This window comes from Schistocerca serialis, chromosome 4, assembly GCF_023864345.2.
Source record: "Schistocerca serialis cubense isolate TAMUIC-IGC-003099 chromosome 4, iqSchSeri2.2, whole genome shotgun sequence".
In the NCBI taxonomy this organism is placed as follows: Eukaryota; Metazoa; Arthropoda; class Insecta; order Orthoptera; family Acrididae; genus Schistocerca; species Schistocerca serialis.
Genome location: NC_064641.1, coordinates 66,653,268 through 66,667,557, shown reverse-complemented (window position 1 = coordinate 66,667,557; position 14,290 = coordinate 66,653,268). Strand labels below are relative to the sequence as shown.

The 14,290-nt window shown below is 37.3% G+C and overlaps 1 protein-coding gene across 1 annotated transcript in view; it reads left to right on the top strand.

The window, feature by feature from the left end:
- The first annotated feature begins 6,725 nt into the window (after nt 1–6,725).
- LOC126473877 (lanC-like protein 2) overlaps nt 6,726–14,290 on the top strand; it is a 145,539-nt gene continuing 137,974 nt past the window's right edge. The window contains exons 1-2 of the mRNA XM_050101214.1: nt 6,726–6,890; nt 6,980–7,156. Coding sequence (XP_049957171.1) covers nt 6,729–6,890; nt 6,980–7,156 — 339 coding nt within the window. The 5' untranslated portion in view covers nt 6,726–6,728. The remainder of the gene's footprint in view (nt 6,891–6,979; nt 7,157–14,290) is intronic.

Genomic DNA, 14,290 nt, shown 5'->3' with positions numbered 1-14,290 from the left:
ATTCAGAAATCAGCTTGAAATTTTAAGCTAATGCATCTTATCCAAGAGGCCTTATGGTTCCATGGTAATGTATTCAAAGTTGGAGGTACATATTGTTTTCAAATATTTAAGTCCTTCTTCTAAATCTGTTGTGACATAGTTACAGTGTTCACTGATAAATGACTTGCATGCCTCAGTGACCTGATTGTCAGTCACTTTTGAGTATTTCCATAAAACACAAATGTTTAATACAAAATATTCGCTGTTTCAGATCAGGTTTTCAAGTTAGACTGTAGATTTTCAGCAACGACATAAAAACATTTATCTTGAATAACTCTTCCGAATTCACATCTGTCACTTCATTCCTTGTGATTTACTTTTCTTAGTATGCACCTCAGGAAATTCAGACTCGCTACTAACTGCACTAGAACAACTTTAGATTCAGGGAGAACACTGTCACAATTTTCATGAAGACATTTTAAGTCATTTAATAAGGTCTCAAAGCGTTTTACCTTGTCATCTATGGTAGTATTTCAAGGTTGTAGTAATTTGTTTCTATAATCAATTAATACCAACTCCCTTGGCTAGAATGGTGTCATGATTAAACACTTGAAAGATTTCACATAATCCAAAACACCCTGTACCACTGAATGGGTTTCAGCTGACAAATCTAGCTTGCTGTGTGTTTCAAAAGCAATGGCTATCTTATCCAAGTGAGTTGCAATTGGTATTTCAGCATCAACCTCAGCACTCCTACAGGTATCATACCTGAAACTAAGAACTTACAACACACTGTTTCTGAATTTAGTGTCATTGTTGACTTCAGCTGAACAGGTTGTAACGAGCTGAATCACTCTAAAAAAAAAAAAAGTATCGGTTTTATGGTAGCTCTCAGCTGTATGAACTCTGCATAAGGCTATGGCAAGCACACAGAGGAAATTTTACATGAGAATTCTACTGAAGAAAATATGCCTGAGCTCTGATCATGACATGCAGCATCTAGTGTTAAATATTGAAATAAGATAAAAAAATCTATTAAATCTGAGTATAGAAGGGCAATAAATCAGTCAAAAATCGAGAATTTTGGGAGACAGCTCAAAGACATGAACTGCATAGGTGTTTACAGTAAGTTACTTACTCTTTTGAAAATTCTTTTCCCCTAAAGGTAACTCAAACAGAAGTCTAAAAATAAATCATGAATTACACAAGAAATAAAGATATTATGTGGAACAAAAAGAGACTGCATCTAATATCTAGGAACAGCTCTGATGTAAGCACTGTAATACATTACAAACAAAAATATTAAAGCAAGTAATCCATAAATCAAAGCAGCTTTATTATGATAACAAGATAATAACATCAGGCAACGAAATAAGAACTACATGGCATATAGTGAAGCCAAAAAGGAAGAGGAACACACAGCTCTAAAAATAAATGAGACATTTGTAACAAGTGCATATTGTATTGCAAATCTCTTAAACAAGTACTTTGTTTCTGTTACTGACAGCCTGGGCTTAACTTGTTTGGCAAAACAGTGGAATGGAGTATTTGAGATCAGTCTTTACAAATAACTTTAGTAAAATAGAAATAGAAGTAGTAGCATCCATCATAAAATCCTTAAAATCTAAGTATTCTAGTGGTTATGATAACATATCTACAAAGTCAATCAAAGAGTGCTCATGTGAGTTGACTTTGTTTTAATTTATTTGTGTCATCAGTCTCTTATCAGCGGAACCTTTCCAGACTGGCTAAAATGTGCTGAAGTTATCCCCCTTCTTTACAAGAAGGGGGATAAAGAGATACCATCAAACTATCGACCAATTTCATTTTTGCTGTTTCTTTTTCAAAAATATTTGAAAAATCTCATTCAAGTGTTTCATTAAGCATCTGACTGCAAAAAATATATTTTCCAAGTCACAGTTTGGATTTTTTAAGGGTTCTGATATAGAAAAAGCTGTTTACATGTACAGTGAGAATGTACTTACTTCATTAGGTAACAAATTATAAACTACTGGAATTTTCTGTGAGCCATCAAAATCCTTTGACTGTGTGAATCACAGCATTCTCTTAAGTAAATTAGAATACTATGGTGTCACTGGAAGTACTGTGAATTGGTTCGAGTCTTACCTAACTAAGAGGAAACAAAGGTGTGAATGCGAAAAAGCTGTGCAGTAAGCAGTCAATCTTCATTTGACTAGGAAGTAATTATGTGTGGTGTACCTCAAGATTCAATCTTTGGTCCATTGCTTTTTCTTGTGTCCGTTAAAGGCCTCTCATCTGTTACATTACCAGACGCTAAGTTTGTTTTGTTTACAAATGATATAAACTTTGCAATAAGTAGCAAGTCACATACAGATTTAGAAATGGCTGTTAATCAAATTTTCATTGACATTGATAAATGGTTTAAAGCTGTCACTGTCATTAAACTTCGAAAAGACACACTATATGCAGTTCAAAACCTGTAAGAGATTTACTTCAAGCTTTAACATATGAAGATGTGCAGCTTGAAGAGGTTGACAATGTTAAATTTCTGGCATTACAACTTGATAATAAATTCAGTTGAGAGGGACATACCACAGAATTGCTCAAGCACATAAACAAGTCTGAATTCACAGTAAGCATGATATCAGATGTAGGAGATATAAATATAAAAACTTGCATACTTTGCTCATATTTTTTTCTATTATGTCATATGGGATCATAGTCTGGGGTAACTCATCAAACCAAGCAAAAGTTTTTCGCGTGCAGAAGTGTGTAATAAGAATCATTTTTGGTGTAGATTCAAGGACATCATGTAGAAACCTGTTCAAGGATCTTTGTATTCTAACTAGCGCTTCTCAGTATATCTATTCCTTAATGAAATTTGTTGCAAATAATAGACCTATGTTTCCAACCAATAGCTAAATACATAGTATCAATATTAGTAAAAAGAACAATCTACAAAAAACCTAAAATCACTCACCTTGGTCCAAAAAGGGATCCAATATACAGGACCACACATTTTCAATAAATTGCCATCAACGATCAATAATTTGGTTTCAGGTAAAGTACAGTTTAACCAGAGTTCGAAAGACTTTTTGATAGGGAACTCCTTCTCGTCCACAGACGAATATCTTAACAGGGAGAGTTAGACCAGCTTAAGTGAAAATGTCTGTTAGGTTTCATTTTTGAGTGCCCTTGGTCACAACAGTCAATATTAGGTGTTTTTGTATGATAAATTTACTAAAAGGGCATACTGTGTTTCATTATGATTGTGTATTAACTCTGAAGGTATTAGCAGTTCCAGTTTACTGTAATGTATTCACCTATTTTGATGATCTCCTGATAAATGAGTATTATATTCAAATGTTTTATGTTTTGTGTGTTATACTTTCTGACATGTTCCACATCTACGAGAATCGTCTCATTTTTTAGTCTATGGAACAAAAACTGACTCTAATCTAATCTAACCTAATCTAAACCCTCTCATTTTACTTCCATTATGATAACGTTGTCTGCAGTATTTACTAATAGAAATTGAGTGTGTCACAATTACAGATCAACTTAAATGTGCAATATCAACTCCTGTTTTGTAGTTACAATCTACAAATTCCAGTAACAATTCAAAAACTTTTATATTGATCAATTTCCTTACTGTAGTAAATATAGCATTAGGTGAATGTTGTTTGTTCAACATGATTTGAATCATGAGTTGCATCTACAATAATTGATTAATAGTTCTCATTTTCTCTCTGTTACAAACTGGCACTCCTGTCATGATGTTGGATCTCCAATTTTCTGAGATGAACCTCTGAGGGTCAAGCCTCTTCAGTCAAGGAATAATGTCATAACAAGTAAAATAAGAGTCCTCATGGAAGTTAGTAGCTGTTCTATGGACAAACAAAGGAAGAACATTATCTCTTTACTTCCAAGCATCAGCATGGCGCCGGCTGCAGTGGTCTAGCAGTTCTAGGCGCTCAGTCCGGAACTGCGCAACGGCTACGGTCGCAGGTTCGAATCCTACCTCAGGCATGGATGTGTGCGATGCCCTTAGGTTAGTTAGGTTTAAGTAGTTCTAAGGTCTAGGGGACTGATGACCATAGATGTTAATTCCCATAGCGCTCAGAGCCATTTGAACCATTTGAATCAGCATGGCCAATGCACCTCTTTCCTGACATATCATTTCTTGACTTTTACGATTCTTATAGGACAACTATAGACAAATACATATATTTGATTTTTTGTTTACTACTAAATGCAAAATGTTTTCTTTATATTTCTTGTAAAACCGTGTTGTGATGGAATCAAAAGTGCCTTATCTTTGAATGTTGTTGGAAATTTACCAAATTATGTTATTTCACAGCCTTTACCATGTACATTTGTTGGGGAAATGTTTTGGTAGAATTTCCAACAACGTTTAAGGAAAGTGCATTGTGATGTCTCAAGAAAATACTGTGCATGCAAGATTAAAAATGAAATAGAACTGTGTGTAACTGACCATAAATGTCAAAAGTTGAGGTGGAGAGCAAGAGCTAGATTGCTATGCTGCTAATGAGGTAATGTTCTTTTATTTGTTATATGATAGAAAATTTATTTTAGAGTAGCAGTTTGATATCTGCCAGATACTGGGATCCAAACCCTTAGTCCCGTCAGGCCTGCTTGAAAGCACAAGGAAACAAATGATGCTACAGCAAAGTATATATAAAAACAACTGTAAGTGTGAAACTAAACAACCTAATATAGATACTGATATATATGAAATGTAAAACAATTACAAAACTACACTTCTCCATGCAAAAAGGTTAGTCTATGAAAGCTGCAGAAACTGCTCCAAACAAGTGCAAAATGACACAGCAGATAATGACATACAAACACTCCCCTACCTATACACAAGAGGTATCACTCGAGCCAGACCAACTGAATGAATTCCTTGAACCTTTATTGAAAGAAATTGGAAACAGATTGAACTCAGCAACCTCTTCTGCAAATGAAAACTTGGCAAGCAGCTTCCAGTAAAACACTCTTTTCAGTTGTTAACTGTCACATCCACTGAGGTCATAATGGCAGTAAAAAAGTTCTCTGACTATAAAACTATGGATAATTACTGGCTATCCAACCACATAGTAGAGAAAACTATCCAGTTGATCTATCAGCCTTTATCATTATCTGTGACAAATGTATACAGTTTACAGTTTTCCTTGAATCACTACAAATTTCATAAGTTATACAGATTTTTAAAAAAAGGAGACAAAAATCTCTCTCCCAGAAATATCGACCAGTATTAATAGTTTCAGTAATTCCCAAAATATTTAAAACTCTTGTATACAATTAACTAAGTGGTTATTTTGAAGAAAATAATCAATGAAAGTAATTGCACCATACTTTAGTATCAGAAAATAGTATGTCTCACAATTATTATGAACTGCTGATATGGGGACACTGATCGCAGATAAGTGACATAATAAAGATACAAAAACGCCATAAGATAAACGTGTAGTGCTGGACCAAGACATCACTGTCAACTGTCACTTCATATACTCACAGTTGTAAACCGCCACATCTATGTCTCAGAATTACACAGTAAGCTGAATGTAAAAGACTGAATGTAGATGAATAGACATGTGAGAGAAGGTAGTTTGTCCAATTGTGGTCATGCACTTACCCCCCTCTTGAGTCTGCAAACTGAAGTGTGAGCAAGCGATTTTCCACTCCATTCCCTAGCACACTGAATCACTGACGACACAGTGTGTGGACATACCTGGGTTTCCAGAATGAGATTTTCACTCTGCAGCGGAGTGTGCGCTGATATGAAACTTCCTGGCAGATTAAAACTGTGTGACGAACCGAGACTCGAACTCGGGACCTTTGCCTTTCACGGGCAAGTGCTCTACCATCTGAGCTACCCCGCACGACTCACGGCCCGTCCTCACAGCTTTACTTTTGGCAGTACTTCGATGAATAAGGTTCTCCTGTCAAATTTGACCTGTTAAACTTGTCCTGTTATGTCTCACCTATTGGCAGAGACCATGACAAGGACTCTCCTCTGTAGAATATTTAAAACTAAGTTGACCAAAGAAATTTCTAGTTACATTTCTGACTAAAATATCTTGGCAAGGTCGCCATTTTAGCAAGGTGGCGACTGGTCCTCTCATGAATCTGAGTTTGATAAGTGTCAGCCCCACGTGTGTGTGCATGTGATGGACAGCTCCAATGAACACAGTTAACTGTCCAAGGTGCATACATAGGATCACTAAAAACTGAGATTCTAATTAACAGAACTAAATTGCGATAAGTGATACGAAAAAGGTGAACGTCAAATCAGTAAGATCTCAGCAAATCCAGACACAAGTAACAAACATGCAATATTAAATAAAATAAATGTCCCAAAAACAATTTTTCAGGAACATCCCTTGGAGAGTATGTGAACAAGATCCCAAAGATTTCAATTCCATAAAAAACTACATCTTTTGAACCACTATCATGTGCTAGTGCCCGTAACTCATTTGTAAGGTAACCGGATGTAGGGATCTGTTTCATACATTAGAGTTCCGAATCTGGTGGGGGAATGTAGGTTACAGCTTGTTCTCTCTAGCAGAAAACCACTGGTGCAGAAACATCTCGATGCACAGTAATTATTCGGTTAGGGAGCAAACTTCTACAACACCTTCGTCTAAACATCCGAGTTAAATATTATATAATAGACTTCATCAGCGGTAAAATGTTAGCTTTGTCTAGAGAAATGTTTTGTTCAATGTTGGTATTACGTTGCTATGGCAACGAATTATCGATTTAGTTCATTGAAGAGTGAGGTTCTTGTGTTGTGTTTGTTGTTGTCAGTTTGTGCGATGGATGACGTACGTTATTATGAAAATCCGTATGAGGATTACGTTGCTCATAGGGAAACTACTACGAAAATTGTATTAAATGGGGAGGTGCATGTTTTGTCTTTTATGTGAATTTGTTCCAAACATTACTCTCCCTTGTATAAAAAAATTGTGGAAACAATTTTTGACTGTTTCAGATTCACCCCCAGTTACTCGACAAACTGCACTCGGCAACAAATTCTTTACTTGCCAAATTAGTGGCAAAGTTGGCTTCTGTCGACCAGAATGATTACTCCATTTATACTGGAACAACGGGGATAGCATTTTTATATTATCTGTTGAGTACAAAGCAGAGCAATCCAGAGTTTTTGAAGGTAAATTTGGTCCTGTGAGAGAGAGAGAAAGAGAGAGTGAGTGTGTGATTGCAGGGGAGGGGGGGGGGGGGCGAGAGGGAGAAGGCAGAATGCTAACTGATGTGGATCTTACACAACCGGATTTCCTGCTTGTTATGATAAACACAAGCGAAATATAGAGATTTAAATCAGTGTCAACAGTATCCTCCTTAATAGCAAACAAACACCCATATTTGCAGTTTACAAGGTTTTAGTATCTTGTTTTTATTTAATAGTAGGAACAAATAATGAAAGCACTGACTTTGGCCTTTGTTTGTTCCAGACTACGTGTTGCAATTGACTGCACACCGAAACATTACACTATTTTTCGGATTTCCCATGTTAGTGGCTAGTTAGACTGGTGCAAAACTTTTTATTTCATCAGTTTAAGTTTTGAGGAAAATAGCTACAAAACCTGTAGTATTTTCTACGTTGATGCTTATAAGTGTCATTAGAAGTACAGTTAGGCCTTTTTGAGCGATAATTGTTTACAAGTAACCTTAAACTGTTATCGTGAAGTTATTGTTGCGCTACTGGTATGGTGGGTTCATGAGCTCCCCAAATTTTTTTTTCCAAAATCGTGGAATATAATTAAACCCACGTAATATCGATGTCGTCTTAATAATTGCTAATATTTTAAAGTGAACTTAGTTTAAAAAAAAAAAAAAAAAACAGTAATTCCATGTCCAGTTATCCAGACCATGATACTCATTATCATATTGAGAACTGAGATTTTGCGTGCTGCTTTTGTTGTTAATTTCATGAACTTTTGCCAATTTTTATTGTTTTTTATGTTGGTAGTAATTGTAGAAAATATGGTGCAATGCTTTCCTTAAAACCAGACTGTGAAAATTGGCGGCAGTTTGTAAATGAAAAAAAGTAAGTTGACAGTTTTTTACCTGAATATCGTTTGACATCTGCCTTATGAAAAAATTAAGAATTGATCATATAATATATTGCAGATTAATTTTATTTTAGTTTATTGTTAAATATAAAAATTGAGCGCTTGCTCCCATCAGAAAATCATTGACAAATATAGAAACTGATTTGCAAACAGTAAAGTTTCATCACAAACAATCAGTTTTAAAAAATTAATGGCATGAAAACAATTGTGAATATTGAGAATACTTCCATTTTGCCATTAACATAAATGAGTACAGCATTATACAAATGCAACAAAAATTGTAATATAAAACGAAGCTATAAAATGTACACTTACACTATACAGTATATGAACATAACAATGGCAACATCTGTCATACCTGAATTAACTTGGTGCAATGACACACAAGGTTTTGGGAAATACGGAAGCGTCCGATCCCACCCGTCTGAAACCACGATTCCAATATGGCGCATATAAAGTCGGTACGTACACATTATGAAAACGAAAATACATCGAAAAACAAACACACACACTTTCCACAAAAAGCCTAATGACACTAATGGGACAAGCGCGAGAAATGGGGTGTTTTTGGGTGGGGGCAAACTAAATATAAACAAATTTAGACACCCACCCCCATACAAACCACACAAAACGACGAAAAAAACCATCATCACAAAACTCCACAAATACCACTAAACACAATATCATCTGGAATCGGACACTTCCCTTGACCTATATAGCTCAACAGCAGCTCCCGATCCCATAAGTTAGGATCAAACACTTCCCTTCGCCTGTTGTTGTTGTTGTTGTTGTTGTTGTTGTTGTTGTGGTCTTCAGTCCTGAGACTGGTTTGATGCAGCTCTCCATGCTACTCTATCCTGTGCAAGCTTCTTCATCTCCCAGTACCTACTGCAACCTACATCCTTCTGAATCTGCTTAGTGCATTCATCTCTTGGTCTCCCTCTACAATTTTTACCCTCAACGCTGCCCTCCAATGCTAAATTTGTGATCCCTTGATGGCTCAAAACATGTCCTACCAACCGATCCCTTCTTCTAGTCAGGTTGTGCCACAAACTTCTCTTCTCCCCAATCCTATTCAATACCTCCTCATTAGTTACGTGATATACCCACCTTATCTTCAGCATTCTTCTGTAGCACCACATTTCGAAAGCTTCTATTCTCTTCTTGTCCAAACTGGTTATCGTCCATGTTTCACTTCCATACATAGCTACACTCCATACAAATACTTTCAGAAACGACTTCCTGACACTTAAATCTATACTCGATATTAACAAATTTCTCTTCTTCAGAAACGATTTCCTTGCCATTGCCAGTCTACATTTTATATCCTCTCTACTTCGACTATCATCAGTTATTTTACTCCCTAAATAGCAAAACTCCTTTACTACTTTAAGTGCCTCATTCCCTAATCTAATTCCCTCAGCATCACCCGATTTAATTTGACTACATTCCATTATCCTCGTTTTGCTTTTGTTGATGTTCATCTTATATCCTCCTTTCACGACACTGTCCATTCCGTTCAACTGCTCTTCCAAGTCCTTTGCTGTCTCTGACAGAATTACAATGTCATCGGCGAACCTCAAAGTTTTTACTTCTTCTCCATGAATTTTAATACCTACTCCGAATTTTTCTTTTGTTTCCTTTACTGCTTGCTCAATATACAGATTGAATAACATCGGGGAGAGGCTACAACCCTGTCTTACTCCCTTCCCAACCACTGCTTCCCTTTCATGTCCCTCGACTGTTGTAACTGCCATCTGGTTTCTGTACAAATTGTAAATAGCCTTTCGCTCCCTGTATTTTACCCCTGCCACCTTCAGAATTTGGAAGAGAGTATTACAGTTAACGTTGTCAAAAGCTTTCTCTATGTCTACAAATGCTAGAAACATAGGTTTGCCTTTTCTTAATCTTTCTTCTAAGATAAGTCGTAAGGTTAGTATTGCCTCACGTGTTCCAGTATTTCTACGGAATCCAAACTGATCTTCCCCGAGATCCGCTTCTACCAGTTTTTCCATTCGTCTGTAAAGAATTCGTGTTAGTATTTTGCAGCTGTGACTTATTAAACTGATAGTTCGGTAATTTTCACATCTGTCAACACCTGCTTTCTTTGGGATTGGAATTATTATATTCTTCTTGAAGTCTGTGGGTATTTCGCCTGTCTCATACATCTTGCTCACCAGATGGTAGAGTTTTGTCATGACTGGCTCTCCCAAGGCCATCAGTAGTTCTAATGGAATGTTGTCTACTCCCGGGGCCTTGTTTCGAATCAGGTCTTTGAGTGCTCTGTCAAACTCTTCACGCAGTATCTTATCTCCCATTTCATCTTCATCTACATCCTCTTCCATTTCCATAATATTGTCCTTAAGTACATCGCCCTTGTATAAACCCTCTATATACTCCTTCCACCTTTCTGCCTTCCCTTCTTTGCTTAGAACTGGTTTGCCATCTGAGCTTTTGATATTCATACAAGTGGTTCTCTTCTCTCCAAAGGTCTCTTTAATTTTTCTGTAGGCAGTATCTATCTTACCCCTAGTGAGACAAGCCTCTACATCCTTACATTTGTCCTCTAGCCATCCCTGCTTAGCCATTTTGCACTTCCTGTCGATCTCATTTTTGAGACGTTTGTATTCCTTTTTGCCTGCTTCATTTACTGCATTTTTATATTTTCTCCTTTCATCAATTAAATTCAATATTTCTTCTGTTACCCAAGGATTTTTATTAGCCCTCGTCTTTTTACCTACTTGATCCTCTGCTGCCTTCACTACTTCATCCCTCAGAGCTACCCATTCTTCTTCTACTGTATTTCTTTCCCCCATTCCTGTCAATTGTTCCCTTATGCTCTCCCTGAAACTCTGTACAACCTCTGGTTCTTTCAGTTTATCCAGGTCCCATCTCCTTAAACTCCCGCCTTTTTGCAGTTTCTTCAGTTTCAATCTGCAGTTCATAACCAATAGATTGTGGTCAGAATCCACATCTGCCCCTGGAAATGTCTTACAATTTAAAACCTGGTTCCTAAATCTCTGTCTTACCATTATGTAATCTATCTGATACCTTTTAGTATCTCCAGGATTCTTCCAGGTATACAACCTTCTTTCATGATTCTTGAACCAAGTGTTAGCTATGATTAAGTTATGCTCTGTGCAAAATTCTATAAGGCGGCTTCCTCTTTCATTTCTTCCCCCCAATCCATATTCACCTACTATGTTTCCTTCTCTCCCTTTTCCTACTGACGAATTCCAGTCACCCATGACTATTAAATTTTCGTCTCCCTTCACTACCTGAATAATTTCTTTTATCTCGTCATACATTTCATCAATTTCTTCATCATCTGCAGAGCTAGTTGGCATATAAACTTGTACTACTGTAGTAGGCATGGGCTTTGTGTCTATCTTGGCCACAGTAATGCGTTCACTACTCTGTTTGTAGTAGCTAACCCGCACTCCTATTTTTTATTCATTATTAAACCTACTCCTGCATTACCCCTATTTGATTTTGTATTTATAACCCTGTAATCACCTGTCCAAAAGTCTTGTTCCTCCTGCCACCGAACTTCACTAATTCCCACTATATCTAACTTTAACCTATCCATTTCCCTTTTTAAATTTTCTAACCTACCTGCCCAATTAAGGGATCTGACATTCCACGCTCCGATCCGTAGAATGCCAGTTTTCTTTCTCCTGATAACGACGTCCTCTTGAGTAGTCCCCGCCCGGAGATCGAAATGGGGGACTATTTTACCTCCGGAATATTTTACCCAAGAGGACGCCATCATCATTTAATCATACAGTAAAGCTGCATGTCCTCGGGAGAAATTACGGCTGTAGTTTCCCCTTGCTTTCAGCCGTTCGCAGTACCAGCACAGCAAGGCCGTTTTGGTTAATGTTACAAGGCCAGATCAGTCAATCATCCAGACTGTTGCCCCTGCAACTACTGAAAAGGCTGCTGCCCCTCTTCAGGAACCACATGTTTGTCTGGCCTCTCAACAGATACCCCTCCATTGTGGTTGCACCTACGGTACGGCCATCTGTATCGCTGAGGCACGCAAGCCTCCCCACCAACGGCAAGGTCCGGTCCATGGTTCATGGGGGGGTCCCTTGGCCTATATAGCTCAAAAACATCTCTCGATACCAGTGTCAACATATACAGCCACACATTGGGATCGAACACTTCCCGTGACCTGCGCACTGTTAATTTTATCCGTCATATCCATTCGTGAACATAAACAACAGCACATTAATTTTACTAAAATTACCACACGATGTACAGCGAACAACACAAAATTAACCTTCACACAAAATCATTAACTCACTGAAATGAATTACACTACAAACACAGCCGACACTCGAACAATTCTGGATAATGAGCAAAAGCAAACTGAGCCCATTACACCACACAAACGAAAACCCTGAACAACAAACCACAACACGACGACATGTACAAACACGCCACTCTCACAAACCTAACTCCGCGCCGTCAAGACGTCACACACAACACCCTTACGTCACGGGTCAAAGCCGACGCATGGGATTGGACGCTTCTGTCGACCCAGGTTTTGTTTATGGTACTTGAACACTGTTTCAAAATTCAATACTATGTCAACACTATAGGGAATACTGTTTCAAAATTCAATACTATGTCAACACTGCGGAACATACTGATAGTGCAGTCTGTGTTAAAGTTTATTTTGAATTATACATGGCAAGACACTTTTTAAGACGCACATTAAAAATTACTTTTCTTTGAAGACTTTGTGTAGAGAGTAAGCACAGCCAGTTGCTGTGGTGATACCAACTTTACATAGAATGTGAGGGAATGCGACATCATTATCAGGCTAATAGAAGGATAGAGATGGCCCATGAGGGTGACGATTAATCTTTGTGGGTAATTCCATGTCAGTTTAAAGCAGGAAAGTGAAATTTTTCAACCTGACCATCTCAGATTTATATCAGATTTTGTGCATACAGTGATCCAGATAAGAGATGGAGAACAACCAATCTAGAGAGGTATATGACAGTTGTGAAGAAATAGGCTATATAGGTCTGCAAAGTTTGGAAGTTGTGTGAAATTTGCATGCATCTGTTTCAACATATATGACTATAATCTGGTACTAATCAAGATATTGCAGTGAAACTTGGGTTACTGAAAAGCTATTGAGTAAAGCTTTATATTTATATACAACACAGTGGATTTCTAAGAATTTTTATGTTCAACGTCATTGACCTTAACCTTTGACCTTAAATATCTCAAAATGGGTTAATGGAAGTGTCCGATTCCACCCATCTGCTTTGACCTGTGACAACTGTGTTGTGTCGTATGTGTGCAGTGTGTTAAAAATGGATTGTGTTTGCAATGGGCTTGTTGGAGTAATCAGTGACACATTCTAGTGTGTGGTATTTGTTTCTAAATTGTTTGTAAGTGATGTTAATGTGGTATTGACCTTAGTGCTGCGTGTTACTCGATGTTGTGGGAGCTTGTTTTTTAGTTGCCTTGGCGGTGTCGTTAGTTATTGTCTACCAATTTAAGTTTGGTTTTGAACTTGTTAGTTCTACGTGTTTTTATGGTTTTAAATTTGTTATTTTTGGAGTTTTATTTGGTACTAACTGTGGATGTCACAACAAAGTTTACAAGTCACTGATTGGTTGCTGCTATGGGCGAGAATATAGCCTATGCAGTTAAAGTCCTTCAGTTATATGCTTGCTTGGTGGAATATGTGAGGTATCAACAGTTTGTGTAAATTATGATAATGAACCGAGTATCAGCTTCTCAAACCAAGTACAAGGGTATGCGACAATGTTTTCAGTGGGTTTCAGTAATGGTTATTTTAGTTTTTGGGTGTGTGTTTGTGAGAATGGGAAGGGGGGGGGGGGGAGAAGGTGGAAGTGCCTTGTATCATTTTCCATTGAGCTATATAGGTCAAACGTAATATTCCATTGCAGATTTTTTTGTGTTTTTTGTTCTGTTTATTTTAGAGAATTTTGTGTTCATTATTTTTCGGTATTGTTTGTTGTATAATGGTGCCATTCTTACTGTCCCCACCCAAGACCCTCTACTTTACACCCAATTAGCTTCAGTTTATTGGTGAAGTGAAATTCTGTGCACTGTTAAATATTTTTGTGCATGGTAGTATTTAGTGACTTCGGGATTGTTAACGACTTTTTGGTTGCCATATTGTATACACTGGGAATAAGAGTGTCCACCAACTTGATAACTTC